Genomic DNA, 23,154 nt, shown 5'->3' with positions numbered 1-23,154 from the left:
ATGAAATGTATTTTACTGAGATAGCAAAGAAATGAAAATTCTAAAACTAAACACATCATAAAGACAAGCAATTTCAAAAAAATTCAAAATGATTACAAAAATCTTTACTTATTATTAATGGAAAAAACAAACCAGTCACAAAATGCTTTAGAAACCTTAGAACAAACAAACATCATTAAAACATTTAAAAATTTCCCATCCGGAAAACCCCCTATGCAGTCACCTGAAACTGACGGAAAGAACTTTGGACGGCGTATGATCATGAATAAATATTGGAGTTTTATACAGGCGCGTAGAGTTTACTTAACTGAGCTTAATGTTCTGAAGAATACAATACATTTTATTGCTTAATCAATCTTTTAATTGGTTGTCAAGATTCTAAAGGAATGATTTGTTTTATATTTTCATGAAAAATAATATTTTTTATCTTTAAAATGTCCTTTCAGATTATCAACCCGACAAAGAATATATTGTTAGATTATCAAATTGGGGCAACTTGCCATTACCTTATAAAACTTTGTTTCTTTTTTTTGCTAAACAAATCAAACATTGTTTTTTGCAGTTTAATATTATGAATCGCGTTTCAAAGAGGAGAGGCCCCTTTCATGTCTCAATAGTTTAATGGGTAATTGCACTGGATATACATAGATAAAACATTATTTAGGTGATCGGTTATGACTGTTCCAATTTTTAAATATTCCAAAAGTTACCCCTATAGCACCTCATCTCACTCTACGTTTACCAGCTCCCACCTTTTCCCTCTGCAAGAAGACCTTCCTCTCCGACACTTCTCCGATCAATCCCACCAACACCCTCAGCCTCACTTCTCCGAAACACCGTCGCTTCTCATCGCCAGCTTCGTCAACATCCCTCCCACCGCAGCCACGGCTGACTCCGATTTCGCGCCTCCGCATCGCGGCGGAGACAGCTCCGCCGCCGCTGCTACGAACCGACGGTGGCTCTCCTTCGACTCCACCGAAATCCAAAACACCGGGGAAGGCCGCCCTGAAGTCATCGACAGAGTCAACGCCGACGGAGGAGGCGAGGATTGGAAGAGCGCTAGCTGCAAGGCTGCGATTGTGAGGCATCCGATGTTCGAGCAGCTCCTGGCGGCTCACGTGGCTTGCCTTAGGGCCGCGACTCCCGTTGACCAGATTTCGAGGATTGATGCGCAGCTCAGCGAGTTGCACACCGTCGCCACGAAGTACTCCACTCTTGGTGTGGTTATGGATAACAAGGAGCTTGATCATTTTATGGTAATTTTGAAAATTCAATTTCTGAATTTTGCTGAACAAGGAACTCAAGTTTGATTCCATGGTTGTGTTTGTCTTTTTTCATGAGTAAAGTTTGTTTCTTTGGAAGTTTCGGATATTTTTAGAGTGTAGTCTTCTCCGGGTGAGTACGGTCATTTCGTTTCTGTTTCTCTCTCCACTTACGCAAATTATTTTTCAAATGCATGATATACTAATTAACTTCTGTTTCCTGTATTTCTAGCCAATTTGGCCTAGTTTAATCCGCTATATATCCTTTAGAAATGGCTAGTAAGTGATATACATGCAAATTAATAGGGGTTTTTTTTTTGAGTAAAAATTAATAGGATTTTGTGAATATCTGTATATTAGGTATTTAGGTTTATGTAAAGAAACCCTTTCTAAAAAGGATTTATGTATAGATACATAAAATGAAAATAATATAAATGATAATAATACATACACAAATGATGAGCATCTCGTTCTATTATTTCCCACCGCCTGTTTGTGTGGGTGTGCGTGTGACTATATACATATATAAGCAGCATTGATGTTTGTTTGTATCATGATTTGGGTCCACCCAAGAGTCAACACCATCATTAAATGTCAATATAACTGGTAACACATCCCCACCATAGAACACCTATACTAGGCGCACACTGAACATATGCGTATATGTATGTGACTTTGTCGATACATTGATCATTGTTCTACAATAATGCATCCGATATAATATATAGTATTCCCAATAATGGTGGTGATATATGAAATCATGTCAACTTTTTGTTAATTTTCTTTACAAGGTATGATAAAAGAAAACACACAAGCTAGCTTTACTATGAAATCATTTACCAAACTCTTCTTTATCAAATGTAATTATGTTCTCAGGAAAAAAAAAACACTAATCATATGGTTTACTAAAAATGTATTGGAGGACTTCTTTGGGTTTGCCTTGAGTACTTTGTTTTCTATTTGAGTGTGATATAGTAATCACGAGAACGAAGTCCAACCACCTTTGAAAATAATGAGAAAGCTACTTGGACGTCTATATTATCACCACGTGTCAAGCTTAGAATGTTTTGAAATTTTGCTCACAAATTTGAATCAACCAACAGCAACCCATCTCAGATATGCTTACAAAATACAAATTATAATTAGAGATTAATTAAGCATCCGGATCAGTTTATTCTCAAAATCTAACCACTTATATTAAGACGATACGTTAATTAAGCATCCGGATCCGTGGCGCAATGGTAGCGCGTCTGACTCCAGATCAGAAGGTTGCGTGTTCGATTCACGTCGGGTTCAAAACCCCGAAATTATACCGGATAACTTTTTTTTACTTAAGCATCATTGCACGGCACGATATGCTTATGGAAAAGAGCCAAACGGCATGCATGCTTCCACGTTCAGCTTTAAAACATAAACGGCGTGACATCTGAGCTAAATCGATAAAAAACCAGCACGTAGTCTCCAATTACACCTTTTTTCTTTCCAAGCTTTTTAGCAAACTGTTGGGCTAGGGGTGGGCACTTTACCCGATATCCGAAGTGGCACCCGAACCCGATCCGAAAAAACCGAACCGAAATCCGAACCGAAGTAGCAAAATACCCGAACGGGTATTGAATAAGGAGAGATTGGATACCCGAACCCGAACGGATAATACCCGAACCCGAATGGATATCCGAAGATAACCGAACATATGTATAATTAACCTTATGTTTCTAGTTTATATCTCTCATTTTATATAAAATATTTATATTGATACTACACATAATTTAAGTTCATATGATATACATACAATTCCGGAAAAAATGATTTGCTACTCACTTAAAATGCATGTCAAGTTTTTTATTTTAAAAATTAACAAAAAGTTATATCCAAAATTAAAAAAAAAATAACTAAATTAATGCCTTTTTAGTTTTAAAATGTTATGTCAAAATCTATTAACCATTCAATCTATTAAAAATAAAAAATTAGTTAACTAAAAGTTATATTTTAAAATACAATAAACTTGAGAAATGAAAATTTTAATATTTTTTTTCAAAATCTAAATATCCGAACCCGATCCGAAATAACCGAATCCGAACTAAAAATACTTGAACCCGACCCGAAGTACAGAAATACCCGAACGGGTTCTAGACCTCTATACCGAAATACCCGAAAATCCGAAATACCCGACCCGAACCCGAACGGGTACCCGAACGCCCACCCCTATGTTGGGCTAAGAAGAACAATCAGAGCGTTACAAACAAAAAAGTTTTAACAGAAGAAGATAATAATAAACTAAGCAGTTTCTTCAGGCTTGACAAAGAATTCTATATAAGCAATTCTACTCGGCGGCTGATAACCTGCAGATTCCACTTGTGGAGCTAACGCTTTAGCAACCGAAACCAAGTGCTGAACTTTCAACATCCCTCCTCTCCCTATTGTCAGCTTGCTTCCCCTGTTTTCCCTCGCGACGTTTCCCGGAATATTTGCTGTTGTCGCCTTTAGAAACTTGTATTTGTACCTAAGAAACAAATAAGATCGTTAGCAAATGTAACCACTCAGTCTTCTTGATTAGTGTCACTCCTATAAGTTGAAGGATTCAAACAACTAAAGCTAGAGAAGGGATTGGTTTAATTGTCACCCGTAAGAGACTTCAGTATCGCAATGAAAGGCAAGGAGAAGATCTGTGTTGGCATAATACATGAAGTCTATCTGCAAAAGAGGAGTGTTACTCTTTCACAGAAAAACTATACGTCATCAAAAAAATTAACAAGTGAGAAACACAAGACCTGTAAGTCTCCATGTCCTTCTCCTCTGAAGGTAACACAGGGAGGAGACTTTTGAAGACTAATCTGCACGCTTGATCCAGGCCACTCAAGATCATCAATTGCTTCTTTCAACGCAGCTGACTAATACATTTCATCAAACCAATCATTAGAGAAACCTCTAACAAGCAACGAGACACTTCACTACATCATACGTTACCTTAACAGTAAAAGTAAGCGGCGCAGCCCCGGCCTGCTCAAAGTTATAGTCCCACTCACTAGTCTCTGGGATTCTCGTTCTTATCTCAGAGTAGATACACGAGTTTAAGGTATCAACAGACCTAATAAAACCACAACCATCATCAGCTAAACTACGCGAACAAAGAGGATGAGTGATTGTTTCATCATACTTGAGAAGAAGCTCCATGTCAGGGCCTGGATACTTGATTTCAATAGTATTTGAGTGTCCAGGTGATGAGAATGTGTTCAAGCAGTCAACAAGAAGGCCTAAGCTGATTCCAAATCTAGGTCTCCCTTCAGCTCCGTACTCGTACTTCGTGAACAGCTTCTCACACACACATACAACGTTACGGATTCTACAGTTTGGTGAATCGAATTTAAAGGTTTAGGAGAAATCGATACCTCGCGTTGAAGATAGACCTTGGCTTGAAGACAGCCTGATTCCTCCACGATCAAGACGATTCCGTGTTCGGATAGCTCCACTAAAGCATCCTGTAAGCATCGAAGAGAATCGGTGAAGAAGATCGATGACGTAAAAGAATCCTAGATTGGGGTTTTGAGGAGATGGAGATGAGACCTGGTGGCGTTTCCATCGGACGCAGGTGAGGGCATCGACCATGCCTTGGACGTTGTCGAGCTGGCAAACGAGGTCCGGCGCGTCTGGTTCCATCGCCGGCGACGAGTTCATCTCTCTCTCTCTCTCTCTCTAGTCGCTTCTCCTTCTTCCGCTTTCCCGCCAAAGAGTTATTAGTCTAATGGGCTTATTGGGTCCTTCCCCTCAAAGCCTCTTAAAAACGAATGTTTCTTTGATTATTGGTTATAGTTATCTATAGTTAAACTCGTTAAAATCTGTACTATATTTAACGAAAATAAATAAATTTATTACTATATAATTAACCTGAAATTAAACAATTGATTTGATAATTATCATTATCTAAAAGTAGTTTATATTATATTATCCAAAAAAAATATTTTTAGATCATAATTTAAAAAAAATATATATAAATTTCTCCATAATTTCTGTATAAATGAGTGTTTCAAATTTATTTTACATGATAAAAATGATTTCTTTGTAATGAAAAGCTTTTTCATATATAAAGAACATGATTTTTAATTTACTACTAAATATTTCAAACGCATGAATATTTTCAAATTCATTTTACTTAATAAAAAGTATTTATATTGTGATGAACTTTTTCTTGTTATATATAAGATTATTGTGTAACGTATTATTAAATATTTTGAACACATGAAGCATAATTTATTTTAATGGTTTTGATGATACTTGTAAAATTATTATAGTCGCATGGACAAAACACCTGGTAGATAGTAATTGATAGCAAATGGATAAATATTACATGCCGTTAATGGAATTTTCTCTCTTTTTTTTGTTATCTGATTTATTTTATTATAAAAGTGAAATACAAAAATAAAATATAAACTGTGATATCTTTGAATAATGTCTGTCACAAAGCCCAAGTTTTTGAGATAGCAGTAAAGAAGGTGGTATATGGATAAGCTTATAAAGGAGTTGGACCTTCTCACATCAGAGACATAACAACTGTAAAGGTTTAAGTATAGTGTCAGAACTGTATAAGTTTTTTTTTTGAACTTAAAAGATTAATACTTTTTAGATTTTATTGTTATATTGAAAAATTGATATTTTAGGTTTCAAACTTTCAATTAATGCAGTTTATTAAAACTGAACAAAAAAATAATTGTAAAAATATAAGTGGTTAAAATTAATTGGGAAACAAATAAAAATTAAACCAATTAAAAGTCAAAACAAAAATAAATATTTAATTATTTTTAATATATGTGATTAAGACTGAGCATATAAACTGAGAATCAAAAACCAAATAGAAAGCGAACCGAAAAAACTAAACCCGTAACCGTAACTGAATCGATGTTCATGGATAGTCAAATATATTTTATATTTATGGAATAAAAAACAAATTTGAATTAGAATCGAACCAAAAACTAAATGGATATCCGAATATCTATAATATTGTTTATACACTTAAAATATTATTTATTTTTATATTGAAATGACCAAATATTTTTAAAATACTACTTATAAACCAAACTATCCAAAAACTATATGATTCAAATATTTTAAAACTATATGAATTATTAGAAAGAACTAAATTCACCTAAACTTAAATATTGTATAATTTTTTCTGCTTATTTATGTTTCGGACTAAAAGTTTTTTATTTACTAAAGGAGTATTATTCAGTTAAAATGACTAAAATCAATAATTAATGTTTTGTAATCCATCAATTTTTTTTTTAAAAAAATTGTATTTAAAAAGTTTTAAACTTTCTGCAGAAATATTTAGATAATACAGGGGATATATTTTTTTTGCCAACAATACAAGAGATATTTTTTTTTGTCAACAATACAAGAGATATATATTTTCAAAAAATACCAATTATTATTTTATTGTGTTTTTTTGACATCAACTAATTATTATTTTATTGTGGAAAGTGACGATTTTAGAATAATATATTGCAACACTTTTCAGATAAGAAAAACAGAGTTGGAATCTGCAGGGAAAGAAGCTCATTTCAATGGAGGTCCTTGCGAGCTCTTCATTATCCCCAATTTTCACTAAGCCCAATACTTTAAACCCTAATTTCTCAATCCAGGTAAATTTTTCTTACTCTTTTTCAGTTTCTCTCCTACAATACACATGGAAGTTGTGTCTGTTTAGAAGCCTGTAACAGTGTGTTTCAAAGCTTTGCAGGTGAAACTGTTTGTATCTCAACCTTCAAAGACTTTGAAAGCTAGCAGCTTTAGATACCCTCGAAACCCAAGTAGGAGCAATGCAAACCCAGGACTCGTGTTCGTCTGCAACAGATATTTATGTCTTCTCGAAAGAAATGATCATCGGAAGTTTTCTGGGAAGTTTATGATGAAATCTTCAGTCAGTTTCAGAAAGAATGTCTCAGTAGCATTGGTTCGGCTAGTTTCTGTTCTGCTTGTCTCCTCCATCTCTGTCGTTACCACTGATTCACCATCATGTAAGTTTATTTTTATTTTTTACAACCATCTCGAGTTAGGAGATTGCAAGTTGATGTCTTTCGTATCCGCAGGGGGTCTTAGTGAAGAGAATCTTCTCTTCTTAGAAGCTTGGAGGACAATTGATCGTGCGTATATCGATAAAACCTTCAACGGACAAAGCTGGTTTCGTTACAGAGAGTCTGCTTTACGCAATGAGCCCATGAACAACCGAGAAGAGACTTGTATGTCTTTTGAATTATGAAACCTTTTACAAACTGCTTCTGAGTTTTGGTGTTTGTTTGTTTGTGTGTTTAGACATGGCTATCAAGAAAATGATTGCAACACTGGATGATCCTTTTACTAGATTCTTGGAGCCTGGAAAGTTTCAGAGTTTGCGGGTATGAGTCCCTGACAACCCTTGTTCTGAATCTAGCGTACTAGAGATTGTGTTGTAAGAATGTAGTGAATGTTTTGGTTGAAGGTAGTCTGGAACTCAAGGTGCGGTTACAGGTGTTGGGCTGTCTATAGGTTACCCGCCTGCATCAGAGGGATCAGCAGCTGGGCTTGTTGTTATATCAGCTGCTCCAGGTGGTCCTGCATATAGGGCGGGAGTTTCAGCCGGTGATGTTCTCTTAGGAATTGATGATACAACCACAGAAACTCTCACCATATATGATGCTGCACAGATGTTGCAGTAATCCCACGTTTCCACTTTTCATCCTTCATTTAGCTTTGAGAGATGGATTGTGATGATGCTTTGGTTATAATGCAGGGGACCTGAAGGAAGCACAGTGGAGCTAGCGGTTCGCAGTGGACCTGAAACGAGAGTCTTATCTTTGACGTATTATTCTCTTCCCATCACCTGCATTATTTACTTGTATTTACGTTCATTAGGTCACTCCTATTATTGTTAAATTCAGGAGAGAGCGAGTTTCTGTGAATCCAGTGAAGTCAAGGTTATGTGAACTTCCTGGCTCTGGAAGTAACTCCCCAAAGATTGGTTATATCAAGCTAACAACATTCAATCAGAACGCTTCTGGTATGCATTCTATAATTCCTTCTTACAAATTTGTCTACTTTCTGGCTCAAAGCAGAACACTTTTGTGTGTAGGTGCGGTAAAAGAAGCAATTGAGACCTTGAGAGGCAACAATGTAAACGCATTCGTCTTGGATCTTCGAGACAATAGGTGATGTGATTATATAACCAAAAGAAGTGTTTCTCTTTTTGTTTCTGCAACAGCTTTCTTGAACACTTAGTTTTCTTTTGATGCAGTGGCGGTTCTTTCCCAGAAGGCATTGAGATTGCTAAGTTTTGGTAAAACCTCATCTACCAATTCATCTATAGCGGCATAAAGACTCACAGCTTCTCATAATAGAAACTTCAACTTTTGATATCCACAGGTTAGATAAAGGAGTGATTGTGTATATTTGCGATAGCCGAGGTGTGAGAGACATATATGATACTGATGGAAGCAATGCTATAGCAACCTCTGAGCCTCTTGCCGTCCTGGTATAAGCTTTCCTCCAATCACTAAATGCCATGGAATGTTTAGCACTCACACAATCTTCTTCTCACTTCTCAGGTTAACAAAGGCACCGCAAGTGCCAGTGAGATACTGGCAGGCGCCTTGAAAGATAACAAACGTGCTCTGGTTTATGGAGAACCCACTTACGGAAAAGGGTAAAACAAAAATGCGTGATCTTTGATTCATCTTCTTCTCCTCTTCAAGAACTGAGCCCTTGTGATTAATATTCTTGAGACTCGTTTTTACATATTTTGCAGTAAGATACAGTCGGTGTTTCAGCTGTCTGATGGTTCGGGCTTGGCGGTAACAGTTGCTAGATACGAAACACCAGCTCACACGGATATAGACAAGGTCAGAACATGTTCTGTAATGACACCCTTTGTTCATTTTACATTCTGTTTTCTTTTTTTAAATCTACTCGTTGCTGGTTTTTGGAATAGGTGGGTGTTACTCCTGATCATCCGTTGCCAAAGTCATTTCCGAAGGACGAAGAGGCTTTCTGTGGATGCCTTAAGGATCCTACAGCTGCTTGTTATCTCAATCAAGGCCTTCTTTTCTCTAGATGATATTTTGATTTGTTCATACTTTGTTCCGAGTAAAATTCATTGACTCAACCTTCGTATACTCTTGAAGATTTACTTAGCATCATGGTAAGCTAATCGAAACTAGTAATTTCACTTTTAAGAACACACAGATAAAAGATTTTCCCTTGCACCATCCACTTTGGCCAGCAACAAAATATATTACAAAGACAGCATTAACACTTTGACACCTCAAAACCAAACCAAACTACTCTTTGTATACTCCCAAACAAGAGACGAAAGACCAGTAGTCAAACAGACTAAATGGTAGCGACAGGGTTGTGAAGTGACAAACACATACACATTAAGATCTCTGAGAAAGATCGACGATGAAAGCACTTTTCCGTGATTCATGAGTTCTTGAAACTCAAACCGCGAGCACTATGATAACAATCAGGAGTACGATTCCAAAAATCACCATGAGCCAGCACATCTGCAAGATTTAAAAAAAAAAACAACAGCAAAAATCATTTTATATAGCTTGCTCTGATCATCATCCTAAATCCTCAAAAATAAATTCATGGTAATGATCAAAAGGTTTAATATCGTTTATACCAGAGTTGAACTCGATCTTTGTGTCTTTGAGGCTTTTGCGAGATGAGATCTTCCTTGTGCTGTTGCAGCTTGGGAGTTATCGATGTGAGTACCAATATCATCTGCGTAAAAAAAGAACAAGTGTTTGACTGAGATTATGAAGACACAAGTGGAGTTTTATTATAACTTAGAATCAGTTATACCGATCATGGTGCCTTGATCATGTACCAGTACAGCCAAGTCTTTGAAGATCTCGTGCACCTCGCCAATTTGCTGCTGGATTTCTTGTATCCCTTGCTCTCTTTCCTCGATGATAGCCTCATTAAACACAATCTCATTGTCCAACAGTACAAGTTCTTGCCTGCAACAAACCAAGTCATCTCAGTAAAAAGAATCCCTCCACTTTAGTCTGTATAAACTTACCTTTTTGATTCCACAAGAAGCGCACGCTGCTCTTGATGCTTATCTCCACTCACATCTATCTCACTGGATGCAAAACTATATTCACCAAAGCCAAGAAATCAATTATACAAAACCACAAACATAAAACATTCTGGATTCATCAAGATGAGTATTTACCTAGATGATGGAGATGATATGGTGAAAAGAGGAGCATAGACAGTTTCTCTTTCAGCAGCGAGACGCTGAGCCTTTTGAAACTCTTTCAGTACAGATTGAAAGTCCTTTGCAAGCTTAGCATCAACAATCTTCTTCCTTTGCTAACACACACACACGTTATACAAAAACAAACCATTCAAAATTCAAATACCAACAGAAGAAGAAGAAGAAGCAAGAATCACACAAAGACACTCACATCAACACCTCTCTGATGATCAGTTTCACTAGCTTCTTTAAGCTTAACTGACGTGTCTTTCACCAACTCTCCGATATGTAGCCTTGTCTTGTGCCTAAAGCAATTGAATTAGAAACAATTCAATTCATAAAGGAGATAACTTTTTGAGGAACTTACAGCTTATCTCGGAGCTCCGGCGTGTCTTTGGGAGTACCGAGAGTGTTAACGAGACGGTGGAAGCTAGAGACGGCTGTGTTGATCTCAAATACACCGGAAGCTACGGCCTGCGTCGTGTCTTGTCGACCTCCTCCGCCGTTGGTGTTACTTGAAGAAGCTAACCGTCTTCCTCCTCTTCCCGCCTCTAAATCCTGAAAACTCATTTTCCCCCTTTCTCTCTCTTTCTCGAGAAACCCAACACGAAAGATTCGATTTTGACGGTACACGGAGATCGAGGGAGGAGAAAACGTGACGGCGATCTCTCGATTCGGTGGCGGATTCTCTCCGACAGTATCAGATGGAGAAAAACACGAATCGCGGGAAGAGAGAGAGAGAGAGAGAGATGAGAAACGTGAAGTGTCACATTAGTTTCCACCCTTGCTTTTTCATAATATTCTAAAAAGTGCCAGATAGTTTAGAATCTTACAGGTATATCCTCCTCGGAGATTAAATTGTTATTAGGGGTTGCGTAAGATAAGAAATTAAGAATCTTATCATAAGATCCCCCAATAATTTATTTAGCTAATCATATACAAGAGATTCCCTTATGATGTGAACGCTACATACGTGGACGATTGTTACTGGTGGGATAAATAATTTTTAATTTTTTGGAACAATCAGAACAGATTTAGGATAATCATAAAAATAAAGGGTGCATCATTAAATTAATTAGATATTAATAATATAAAACTTTACGTGCATAGAAAGGGTCAAAAGTGGAAGAATGGAAAAGTAAGAGACGCTTATACCCCTGACACGTGAGAAAACTGCAATCACGACCAAAGCACGTGACAAATCCAAAGACCACTCACGTCGTCCGTTTTCCGAGGGTGTGTTAAAAAACGGGGGTCTCTCTCTCCTCTCTCACAGCAAATCCGCTTCCCATAGATTTTTCTTCCTTTTGATTTTTCAGTTTTCGTTTCTTCGTCAGGTGAAAACAAAGAGAAGAACCAAATAAAAAAAACTCCGCGTCAAGCGATCTCCGCCATGTCGGTAAGTTCTTCTAATCGTTGTTTTTTTAGATTTTTAATTTGTCCCGACAAGATCCATGTTGTCGTTTTGTTGTTTGCTTTTGAGTTTGATATTGGGGAAGATGTAAATAGATCTGTTTGAATAGGGGGTTGCTATGCTGTTAGATTCTGGTTTTGCAAGTTTTGATTTTTGTAACCTGTAATATGCGATTCGTTAACAGATTAGCTTTACTTTAAGTTTCTGAGGTTCATTTAATGATATTATGATATAATAATGCCATTGTGATTTCTCATCTTTGTATCATTGTTGTAGTCATAGTTTTAGGCCATAAGAGAACCAACCGTAATATTAAGTGTCTGGTGACATTGCAGATGATGACAACTGTGAAAGTGAGCAATGTTTCTCTAGGAGCAACCGATCGTGACCTCAAGGAGTTCTTTTCCTTCTCTGGCGACATTCTCTACCTCGAGACCCAGAGGTTTGCTTTGCATTTTTCAACTTTTTTGTTCTTCAGCTTCTTTACTCTCTTTTTTTACCATGTTTCTACAGCGAGACAGAACGGTCCAAATTGGCGTATGTCACTTTCAAGGATCTACAAGGAGCTGAAACTGCTGTTCTTCTCTCGGTATGTTCACTACTTCTCATCACCCCTCTATCACTTCCTCTGTATGTTTTTAACCGACTGATGAGTCTTTTTACTTCAGGGAGCAACGATTGTTGATTCTTCAGTCATTGTCACTATGGCTCCTGATTATCAACTGTCTCCTGAGGCTTTAGCTTCCTTGGTAATAACCTCACTTTTCTCTTCACAATCTTCACTAGCAATCTCTTAACCATTTTATCTTATTAGGAGCCTAAGGATAGCAGCAAGTCTCCCCGTGCAGGCGACTCCGTGTTTCGAAAAGCCGAAGATGTTGTGAGCAGCATGCTCGCAAAGGGCTTCATTCTAGGAAAAGACGCAATCGCCAAAGCCAAGAGCGTCGACGAGAAACACCAGCTTACATCCACTGCATCGGCCAAAGTCGCATCTCTCGACAAGAAACTCGGTTTCACCGACAAGATCAACACCGGAACAGTCGTGGTGGGTGATAAAGTCAGGGAAGTTGATCACAAGTACCAAGTATCGGAGAAGACCAAATCAGCGATCGCTGCAGCTGAGCAGACTGTGAGCAATGCGGGTTCTGCTATAATGAAGAACCGGTACGTTCTCACGGGTGCCACGTGGGTCACCGGTGCTTTCAACAAAGTGGCTAAAGCTGCGGAAGAAGTTGGACAAAAGGCCAAAGAGAAAGTTGGTATGGCTGAGGAAGAAGACAAGAGGAAAGTGGTTGACGAGTTTGCTAGAGTTCACTTGTCTGAATCACCAAAAGCGCCATCTTCTAAGGATGAAGTCGTACATGAACCAAAACTCTCTGAATCTCCTGAACCAAAAGAATCTGAACATCACGAGCCCCAGCAGCAACAGCAGCCGCAGCAGCAACAGTCTCCTCCACCTGTGGCTCCGGCTCAACCTTGAGATTTGCAGGCAAGTAAAGACTAAAGACATTTGTGATTTTTGTTGTAAACGGTAATACTTTGAACTAATCTCTCCTGGATTTTTGAAAAATGAATATCGAACTTTTCATTTAGTACCAAGACTTGTGTTCTTCTAACATTGGATTCATGGTCGGTTTGGTAGTTATTACTGGCATAGAAAAGTCAATTTTATCGTCTCTGCGTTTGTAACAAAACCGATATCTGAACCGAAAATGCTAATTTAGTCTCAACCGTTTTGAGATGAGAAATACCTATATAATAGCATAAAAAAACTTTTGTGAGAAAAATAACCTCTAAAGAGAAAAAATAAACAAAATAAACGCTTAGCTTAATAAAAATAAAATACGAATAGTACAAAATTATGTTACTTTATTTTATGGTTGTTAGTTTACTTTTGATGGTCTCACGTTTTTGAATTCAATACAAGAAAAGATTGGTTTATCTCTATTATTAAAAGAGAAGTACCAATATAAATTGTCCTTTAGTTTTTAAAGTTATTTACATTTAAATGTCACTGAAGTAATAAATTTACCTACCTTTTAGTATTCTTTTGTTTTATAGTTTAATTAATGCATTTTCCTAAAATAAAGTATAACAAATTATGTTTATTTATTTTAAAAAATGTTTCCTATAATCTAGGTAAACAATAAATTATACTTAATCAATGTCAAAAATGTAACAAGATTTTATCATTACGGGGGTGGTTATTTTTTATTTTGGTATATTAACTACGTCTAAAAAACAAAAAAGTGTTATAAAAATACATAATATAAACCACAAAATTTTAAATAATATATTAAATTATTTAATCGTATAAATAAAATATATTAATAGATAACCATTTTATTTTACATTAAAATTTTGATCCATAAAAAATACATTTGCACGAACACACGAGTTATATTTTAAAAATAGGGTTGTAACAGTTGACGGATCAAAAAATAAAATAAAATTATTCAATATAAATTCTAAAATGATTGTGTTTAGAAATATATTAAATAATTATTTAGTATATATATATATATATATATATAAATTTTAAAAACATATATTACCATTTATATAAGATAAATATTTTTTTTTGCAAACCAAAAATGAATACCCGCGCGGGTGCGCGGGTCAAGCTCTAGTTTGAATTATAAAAACATTAAATAAATTTTGAAACATATAAAAGATGGATTAAACCATTTAGAAATCATCAAAAGTTAATGCAAAATGGATATTTAGAAATTTTAAATTTAAATAGAAGATAAAATGAAATATTATTTTATTAACCTAGGAAACATATGAAAAGATGTATGCTAATCCCCAAACGTAGTGTAGTCCATCAATATATTTTTTTTCGAGTATTCAAATGAGCCAAAAATAACAATATCCATAAATTGTTTTGTAAAAAATATAAAATAATTTTAAATCAATGTAATATAACTTATATCACATAACATTTGCAACTTTATTTTCTTAACAGTAAATTACTGAAAAATCACAATTGTTTTTTTTGTACCAATTATTGGAAGAATAACTTTAACTTTGTTAATTACTAACGATAAAATAAATTAATATAAAATTTAAAGTATAATATACTAATTATGTCAAACAAGTCACAAAACAATCTTTTTAAAGTTTCATGATATAAAATCTCAAATTATAAATGATATATTTAATAATTGTTTTAAAGTTTCATGATATAAAATCTCAAATTATAAATGATATATTTAATAACTTTTTATATTAACTAATTATACACAGTTATAAGAAATACAACTATACAAGCATCTGTGCAGATAAAACTATTATATTTTTAAAAAGTACTTACAAAGTAGCATATTGGACATTGATACTCGTTCCAAAATACATGATTTAACATTGAAAATTATCAGATACTATTGATGTATTAGTTAAAGATATTAGCTGATACATAAATGAAAATATTGACCTTTCACAAAAGAAAGGAAAAAAATCATTAAGCAATAAAATTTATAAGGTGATTGGTAATGGCTGTGAGTGCTTTACACATTCACATTTGTCTTTACGTCAATAAAATCAAAACAATCAAACTTTATTAAGAAAGTCTAAAGCAACAGTCCAATTTTTTTTTTGAAAAAAATATAATGATTCAAGAAATCAATTTTTCTAATCTATATGTTTAGTGCTTTTAAATCTTTGAAATAATTCTATAACAATAAAATCTAAAGCTAAATTTATAAAATTTACAGCATAAATTTGAAAGCAAAAAATCCAAAGCTACATCAGCTACTAATTAACCCCACAATTGTAAAACATATTGTTTTAAAAGTGAAAGAAATAACATATTATTCATGGTTAGAAAACTCTTATTTTCTACCAGTTATAAATAATCTTTGTAAGCACATCATTTAGTGAAACACAGAGAGAGTACTATAAAGAAGAGAGAGAAGTTGAAAGTCACCGTCTTTTCACCTTCTCCGGTCGATGGCTCCGGCCGTTGGTACTGTGAGAGGGTGGATCCCCTTTTTCCTTTTTGTTTCAGTCTTGTTTACGGTTTGCTTATTAATCTAAAGGGTTTCAGATCTGGTCGGAAGCTTCATTCATTCGTGTTGAAGCGGAGAGTCTCAAATCGGAATCCATGGACCTCGATCTCTTCAGATCTACGGTTTGTGGTGATGGATTTATAATTACCGGCTGGTTTGAGTAAGAGTATGCTTCGAGTAAGGCTTGGTTGGCTCCGCTATGGTGTTGAGACGCGTAGACGGCGCGTGGTGAGCTTCTACAGAGGTCAATGGCGAGTTTAAGTTGGATCTGAAGGGAGGCGGTGGGGCAGAAGCGCTTATGAGACATATTCTACAGCAACGGTTATCCATAAACTATCGATCCGGTTTGTTCTTTCTATGGCGGAGTTTGATTCTTATCTAGATTGGTTGTGTTTTGGCTTCTTATGTTATTAGCTATGTTCTTGTAGTCCGTGTATGGTAGTTTGATTTTGTCTCCGGGATTGTATTTGTGCAGTTGCCGGCTTATGGCTCGGGTTGTGTCTCTTAACTGCCCGCTCTAGATTATGGTGTCGTTTCATTACGACAGCCTTTGTAACTTGCCTTTTGGCTTAACCAGTTTCGAATCAATATAACAACAGATGACCAAAAAAAAAAAAAGCACATCATTTAGTCATTCAAAAAGAAAAGAGACTAACTACTACCACAACAAAAATGGAGAAATCAGCTTTGATATTCATTGGTATTCTGCTTTTTTCAACATGTGAGTTTAAATCAAATAGGATTTTCTTTTGTAATTAACTATTCGTACTCCTCATCAGAAAGATTCATGATTATAAATATGTCAATAATTTACATGATCGTTACAGGTACACCAATTCTGGCACGACCTGGATATCAACCTTGCAAGAAGAACTCTGATTGTGCTAGACTCAAATGCCCATCACCACTAGGACACCCCACGTGTGTGAAGGGTGGTTGTGAATGCCCTTTTGAAGAACATGCGGCATTACCAGATGATACCAACTGTGGTGTGGCTGCTTGCTTTGACTATTGCAAGGCAAGAGGAGAAGTTGCTTCTGCTTGTCTTTTGAACCATTGTTTTTGTCGCAAACCTCCTATGTAGATTTTACAAAGAACTTACATTCTATTAACAAAAAACATAGTTCCTTAAACAATACATTCTATCAATTTATTTCATACAAAATTTCAAGTTTTAAACAAAATAGATTTACACTTAAACCAAAATTATTTTCTGCCATGAATAAAAAATAAAACATATTTATTTATACAAATATCATTATAATTAAGTAGATATTTTAAATTGTTTTAAGTTTTTAATAATATTTTGGATCAAATAAATCTAAACTCTAGGAGCAACCGATCGTGACCTCAAGGAGTTTGTTTCCTTCTCGGGCGACATTCTCTACCTCGAGACCGAGAGGTTTGCGCTTTGCTTTACTCGAAAGTTTAGATTTAAAGAAAAAACGCTTTTATTACCACGTTTGTACAGCGAGGCAGAACGGTCCAAATTGGCATATGTCACTTTCAAGGATCTACAAGGAGCTGAAACTGCGGTTCTTCTCTCGGTGTGTACAGTGCCTCTATCACTTCCTCTTATGTTTTCCAGCGACTGAGTGTTTATGAGTCTTATCACTTCGGGGAGCAACGATTGTTGATCTCCTGAGGCTTTAGCTTCCTTGGTAATAACCTCACTTTTCTCTTTACATCTTCACTAGCAATCTCTAAACCCAAGGATAGCAGCAAGTCTCCCCGTGCAGGTGATTCCGTGTTTCGAAAAGCCGAAGATGTTGTCATCAGCATGCTCGCAAAGGGCTTCATCCTAGGAAAAGACGCAATCGCCAAAGCCAAGAGCGTTGACGAGAAACACCAGCTTACATCCACTGCATCAGCCAGAGTCGCATCTCTCGACAGGAAATTCGGTTTCACCGACAAGATCAACACCGGAACAGTCGTGGTGGATGATAAAGTCAGGTAAATTGATCACAAGTACCAAGTGTCGGAGAAGACCAAATCAGCGATCGCTGCAGCTGAGCAGACGGCTATAATGAAGAACCAGTATGTTCTCACGGGTGCCACGTGGGTCACTGGGGCTTTCAGCAAAGTGGCTAAAGCTGCAGAAGAAGTTGGACAGAAGGCGTAGGAGAAAGTTGGTATGGTTGAGGAAGAAGACAAGAGGAAAGTGGTTGATGAGCTGCTAGAGTTCACTTGTCTGAATCACCAAAGGCGCCATCATCTAAGGAAGAAGAAGTACATGAACCAAAACTCTCTGACTCTCCTGAACCAAAAGAATCTGAACATCACGAGCCCCAGCAGCAGCAGCAGAGTCCTCCACCTGTGGGCCTGGCTCAACCTTGAGATTTGCAGGCAAGTAAAGACTAAAGACATTTGTGATTCTTGTTGTAAACTGTAATACTTTGAACTAATCTCTACTGGATTGTTAGAAATGAATATCGAACTTTTTATTTAGTACCAAGACTTGTGTTCTTGTAACATTGGATTCATGGTCGGTTTGGTACTTAAGACGTAAAGAAAAATCAATTTTGTCGTCCCTGCGTTTGTAACAAAACCGATATCCAAGCTAAATCGAAAATGCGAATTTGATCTGAAGCATTAGAGAACATAAATACCTATAATAGCATAAAAAAACTTTTGTCAGAAAAATAACCTCTAACGAGAAAAAAAGACCAAAATAAACGTTTAGTTTGATAAAAATAAATTACGAATAGTACAAAATTTTGTTATTTTATTGTATGTTTTTTTGTTTGAAAAAACATTAAAATAAGATTTTATTGTATGGTTGTTAGCTTACTATTGATGTTCTTATGTGAATTCAATACACGAAAAGTTTAGCTTATTTGAATTATAAAAACAATAAAATAAAATTTGAAACATATAAAAGATGGAAACCATGTAGAAATCATCATAAGTTAATGATAATGGGTGAGATAATCTCAAATAATTATATTTATTTAAATAGAAGATGAAATATAAATATTTTATTTCTGATTAACCTGGGGAATATTAGATGCATGTGAGAAGAACTAGACTAATCTTTAAATGGAATTGTAGTTTATAGATACACATACTCTAATCTCTATTCAAGTATTCAAATGGACTGAAAGTGAAAATCATATCTATAGTTGTTTGATAGAAAAATCTTAAATAATTTAAATCAATGTAATATAGAGTAAAGTTATATCAGATAACATTTACAACTTTATATTCTTTAAAATAAATTAGTGAATAAGCTTAAATAATTTATTAATTACAATAAATTTTATACCAAATATTGGAGAATAAGCTTAAATAATTTATTAAATACTAACGAGGAGATAAATTAATATAAAATATATAAACTATAATATACTAATTATTCAAACAATTCAAAAAATAGTGTTACTAATTTTTATGATATAAAATATCAAATTATAAATAATATGTTTAATAATTTCTCATATTAACTAATTTTACACAATTAAAAAAGATATAAGCATGGATAGATGTACGGGTAAAACTTTATTATATTTTTTAAAAATAATTACAAAATAGTATATTGGATACTGATACTCTTTCCAATGTACATGATTTAACATTAAAAAATTTCAGATACGATTGATGTATTAGTTAAGATATTAGCTGATTATAAATGACAAATAGTGACCGTTCACAAAAGAAATTATTAAGCAATGAAACACAGTTATAAAACATATTGTTTTAAAAGTGAAAGAAATAACATATTATTCATGGTTAGAATTTAGAAAACCCTTATTTTCTTACAGTTATAAATAGTCTCCGTAAGCACATCATTTAGTAATTCAAAAAGAAAAGAGACTTAACTACCACAACAAAAATGGAGAAAGCAGCTTTGATATTCATTGGTACTCTAGTTTTTTCAACATGTGAGTTTAAATCAAACTGTATTTTTCTATTGTAATTAATTATACTTTTACCACATCAGCCTGATACATTATTATATATACATACATATATCATCAGCATACATGATTTCGTACAGGTATACCGATTCTGGCACAAAATGAACAACGAACTTGCTTTTATAACTCTGATTGTGTTGGACTTAAATGTCCAGGAAAACATGGACAGTCCATTTGTGTGGACACTGACTGTGAATGCCCTGTTCAAAATTATGGGGCATTACCTGATGATACCAACTGTGGTGTGGCTGCTTGCATTGACTATTGCAAGGCAAAAGGAGAAGTAGCTTATGCTTGTCTTTTGAACCATTGTTACTGTCGCAAACCTCCTATGTAGATTTTACAAAGAAATCACATTCTACTAATAAAAAACAAGTTCCTTAAAATACAGAAGTTTTCTATATTAAATCTTACTATAATAAATTAATTTATTTCATGCAAAATTTTAAGTTTGAAACAAAATAGATTTACCAGTAAATCAAAAATATTTTCTAACATGAATAGAAAATAAAACATATTTATTTATACAAATATCACTATAGTTAAGTTGATATTAAATAATTTAAGTTTGCATTAACATTTTGATCGAATAAATCTTGATTCTAAATCTATTCTTTTTTTTTTGGCCCTTACTTTCCATGATTTTAAATCTATTCAACAAGATGAATATAGAAGAATTTTCATTTTTAAATTTAGACATACAAACTTATTTTATTATCTAAAAATATGAATTACTCAGATTCAAAAGAGTGACATATGTAACATTACTGTTCATATCCTTCTCAACATACTATTAGTTTTCTCAACAATTCGACTGAAACTGAAACCTTCATATCTCTTTTCAATAGAAAGATAATACTAATATCTACGTACGGACATAAAAGATCACCCAGCTGCAGTCTGTCATCAGAAAGATACATTCAAAACAATATTTTTGGTTTACTCATTTTTCTCTAAATTCATATGAAATGTGTCTATATGTTTCATCACTTTTTTATGGATCCCCTAATTTTAATCATTACAAGCGTTAACCGTTTTCTTGAATTCATCATATATGAACAAAAATAATACATACTATTTTTTATTCATGATTACTATTGCTAAGAACATTAACTATCTCCTGAGGCTTTTAGCTTCCTTGGTAAGCTCTTAATTCATCATCTATCTTGAGATGCAAACTCTTTACCATTTCATCTCTCCCTCTCCAGGAACGCAAGTATAGCAGCAAATCTCTCAGGGCAGGTGAATCCGTCTTGAGAAAAGCCGAAGATGTTGTCAGCAGCATGCTCGCAAAGGGCTTCATTCTAGGAAAAGACGCAATCGCCAAAGCCAAAAGCGTCGAGGAGAAACACCAGCTTACATCCACTGCATCAGCCAAAGTCGCATCTCTCGACAAGAAACTCGGGTTTCACCGACAAGATCAACACCGGAACAGTCGTGGTGGGCGATAAAGTCAGGGAAGTTGATCACAAGTACCAAGTCTTGGAGAAAACCAAATGAGCAATCGCTGCAACTGAGCAGAGTGTGAGCAATGCGGGTTCGGCTATAATGAAGAACCGGTACGTCCTCACGGGCGCCACGTGGGTCACCGGAGCTTTCAACAAAGTGGCTAAAGTTGCAGAAGAGGTTGGACAAAAGGCCAAAGAGAAAGTTGGTATGGCTGAGGAAGAAGACAAGAGGAAAGTGGTTGATGAGTTTGCTAGAGTTCACTTGTCTGAATCACCAAAGATAAATGTTTAGTTTGATAAAAATAAATTACGAATAGTACAAAATTATGTTATTTTGTTGTATGGTTGTTACTTTATCATTGATGTTCTTATGTTTTTGAATCCAGTACAAAAAAAGATTAGCTTATTTGAATTATAATAACATTAAAATAAAATTTGGAACATATAAAAGATTGATTAAACCATTTAGAAATCATCAAAAGTTAATGCAAAATAGATATTTAGAAATTTTAAATTTAAATAGAAAATAAAATAAAAATATATATTAACTTAGGGCTTCCCAAACCTATGAAAAAATTCATACTAGTCCTCAAAGGTGCAGTCCATAGATAGATTTTCTCTTCGAGTATTCAAATGAGTCGAAAGTATCAATATCCATAAATTGTTCCGTAAAAAATATAAAATAATTTAAATCAGTATAATACAGCTTAAAATTATATCACATAACATTTACAACTTTATTTTCTTAAAAGTAAATCAGTGAAATAAGCACAAGAATTTTTTGTACCAAATTTTTTGAAATTTAATAATTACTAACGCTAAATTAATATAAATATAAAATATAAAATAATTATGTAAAACAAGTTACAAAATAATAGTGTTTTAAAGTTTCATGATATAAAATATCAAAAATTATAAATAATATTTTTAATAACTTTTTATATTAAGTAATTATACACAATTTTAAGAAATACATAAAACTCTTTATCATACTTTTAGAAAGTAATTTCAGAGTAGTACATTGGACACTGATACTCTTTCCAAAGTACATGATTTAACATTAAAATTTATCAAATACGGTTGATGTATTAGTTAAGAAATTAGCTGATAATAAATGAGAATATTGACCTTTCACAAAAGAAAAGAAAGAAATTATTAAGCAATGAAACACAATTATAAAACATATTGTTTTAAAAGTGAAAGAAATAGCATATTATTCATGGTTTAGAAAACTCTTATTTTCTAACAGTTATAAATAGTTTCTGTAAGCACATCATGTAGTCATTCAAAAAGAAAAGAGACTAACTAGCACAACAAAAAATGGAGAAAACAGCTTTGATATTCGTTGGTATTCTACTTCTTTCAACGTGTGAGTAAATGAAGTTGTATTTTTCTATTGTAATTAATTATTCATCTACCGCATCAGCAGGTTACATTATTTTATATATACATTAATACATACAACGTCAATATACATGATTTTGTACAGGTACACCGATTCTGGCACGTACTTGTGCGAAGGACTCCGATTGTGCTTCAGTCACATGTCCATCCGCAAAACCCGTTTGTTTTTATGGTACTTGTGAATGCCCTCCTGACAACTATAGAGCATTACCTGATAATACCAACTGTGGTGTTGCTACTTGCACTGACTATTGCAAGGCAAAAGGAGAAGTAGCTTATGCTTGTATTTTGAACCATTGTTTTTGTCGCAAACCTCCTATGTAGAGTTTACATTCTACTAATATAAAACAAGTTCCTTAAAAATATTGAAGCTTTCTATTTTAAATTATATTATAATAAATTAATTTATTTTATGCAAAATTTTTAGAAAATAGATTTACCACTAAATCAAAATTATTTTCTAACAT

The 23,154-nt window shown here is 34.4% G+C and overlaps 6 protein-coding genes, 2 non-coding genes and 4 pseudogenes across 8 annotated transcripts; 7 read left to right on the top strand and 5 right to left on the bottom strand.

The window, feature by feature from the left end:
- Positions 1-2,486: 2,486 nt before the first annotated feature.
- On the top strand, positions 2,487-2,558 carry TRNAW-CCA. The gene has a single exon. It is a non-coding gene; the product is annotated as a tRNA-Trp (tRNA).
- Positions 2,559-3,264: 706 nt separating this feature from the next.
- On the bottom strand, positions 3,265-5,043 carry BNAA03G43310D. Its single transcript, XM_013885873.3, has 7 exons — positions 4,824-5,043; positions 4,649-4,738; positions 4,417-4,571; positions 4,227-4,347; positions 4,031-4,150; positions 3,883-3,953; positions 3,265-3,762 (listed from the first exon to the last, which is right to left on the bottom strand). Exons 1-7 carry the CDS (start codon positions 4,932-4,934, stop codon positions 3,537-3,539), a joined length of 894 nt encoding a protein of 297 aa, XP_013741327.1. The 5' UTR covers positions 4,935-5,043; the 3' UTR covers positions 3,265-3,536.
- Positions 5,044-6,685: 1,642 nt separating this feature from the next.
- On the top strand, positions 6,686-9,460 carry LOC106440218 (carboxyl-terminal-processing peptidase 2, chloroplastic). Its single transcript, XM_013881833.3, has 13 exons — positions 6,686-6,895; positions 6,994-7,270; positions 7,343-7,492; positions 7,566-7,648; positions 7,736-7,944; positions 8,023-8,091; positions 8,171-8,289; positions 8,362-8,437; positions 8,524-8,565; positions 8,652-8,760; positions 8,834-8,931; positions 9,034-9,127; positions 9,217-9,460. Exons 1-13 carry the CDS (start codon positions 6,818-6,820, stop codon positions 9,340-9,342), a joined length of 1,530 nt encoding a protein of 509 aa, XP_013737287.2. The 5' UTR covers positions 6,686-6,817; the 3' UTR covers positions 9,343-9,460.
- Positions 9,433-11,297, bottom strand: LOC106440219 (syntaxin-23). Its single transcript, XM_013881834.3, has 7 exons — positions 10,862-11,297; positions 10,706-10,799; positions 10,471-10,610; positions 10,315-10,389; positions 10,095-10,252; positions 9,913-10,013; positions 9,433-9,790 (listed from the first exon to the last, which is right to left on the bottom strand). Exons 1-7 carry the CDS (start codon positions 11,062-11,064, stop codon positions 9,725-9,727), a joined length of 837 nt encoding a protein of 278 aa, XP_013737288.1. The 5' UTR covers positions 11,065-11,297; the 3' UTR covers positions 9,433-9,724.
- A 381-nt stretch (positions 11,298-11,678) lies between these two features.
- On the top strand, positions 11,679-13,584 carry LOC106440224 (binding partner of ACD11 1-like). The gene is made up of 6 exons (XM_048776831.1): positions 11,679-11,748; positions 11,832-11,893; positions 12,244-12,350; positions 12,422-12,497; positions 12,577-12,657; positions 12,723-13,584. Exons 2-6 carry the CDS (start codon positions 11,888-11,890, stop codon positions 13,386-13,388), a joined length of 936 nt encoding a protein of 311 aa, XP_048632788.1. The 5' UTR covers positions 11,679-11,748; positions 11,832-11,887; the 3' UTR covers positions 13,389-13,584.
- A 2,961-nt stretch (positions 13,585-16,545) lies between these two features.
- On the top strand, positions 16,546-17,051 carry LOC106440220 (putative defensin-like protein 307). The gene is made up of 2 exons (XM_013881835.3): positions 16,546-16,639; positions 16,746-17,051. Exons 1-2 carry the CDS (start codon positions 16,591-16,593, stop codon positions 17,000-17,002), a joined length of 306 nt encoding a protein of 101 aa, XP_013737289.2. The 5' UTR covers positions 16,546-16,590; the 3' UTR covers positions 17,003-17,051.
- LOC125607823 lies at positions 16,597-16,692 on the bottom strand. The gene has a single exon (XR_007338888.1). It is a non-coding gene; the product is annotated as a small nucleolar RNA R20 (small nucleolar RNA).
- Positions 17,052-17,415: 364 nt separating the features above from the next.
- On the top strand, positions 17,416-20,095 carry LOC106442531 (annotated as a pseudogene).
- Positions 19,751-22,434, top strand: LOC106440221 (annotated as a pseudogene).
- On the bottom strand, positions 19,757-19,846 carry LOC125607825 (annotated as a pseudogene).
- An 88-nt stretch (positions 22,435-22,522) lies between the features above and the next one.
- Positions 22,523-23,050, top strand: LOC106440223 (putative defensin-like protein 307). The gene is made up of 2 exons (XM_013881837.3): positions 22,523-22,652; positions 22,773-23,050. Exons 1-2 carry the CDS (start codon positions 22,604-22,606, stop codon positions 23,009-23,011), a joined length of 288 nt encoding a protein of 95 aa, XP_013737291.1. The 5' UTR covers positions 22,523-22,603; the 3' UTR covers positions 23,012-23,050.
- Positions 22,610-22,701, bottom strand: LOC125607826 (annotated as a pseudogene).
- Positions 23,051-23,154: the final 104 nt, after the last annotated feature.

Source organism: Brassica napus, chromosome A3 (assembly GCF_020379485.1).
Source record: "Brassica napus cultivar Da-Ae chromosome A3, Da-Ae, whole genome shotgun sequence".
NCBI classification, from domain to species: domain Eukaryota; kingdom Viridiplantae; phylum Streptophyta; class Magnoliopsida; order Brassicales; family Brassicaceae; genus Brassica; species Brassica napus.
Note: the sequence above shows the minus strand (reverse complement) of the source record. Positions and strands in the feature narration are given on the sequence as shown.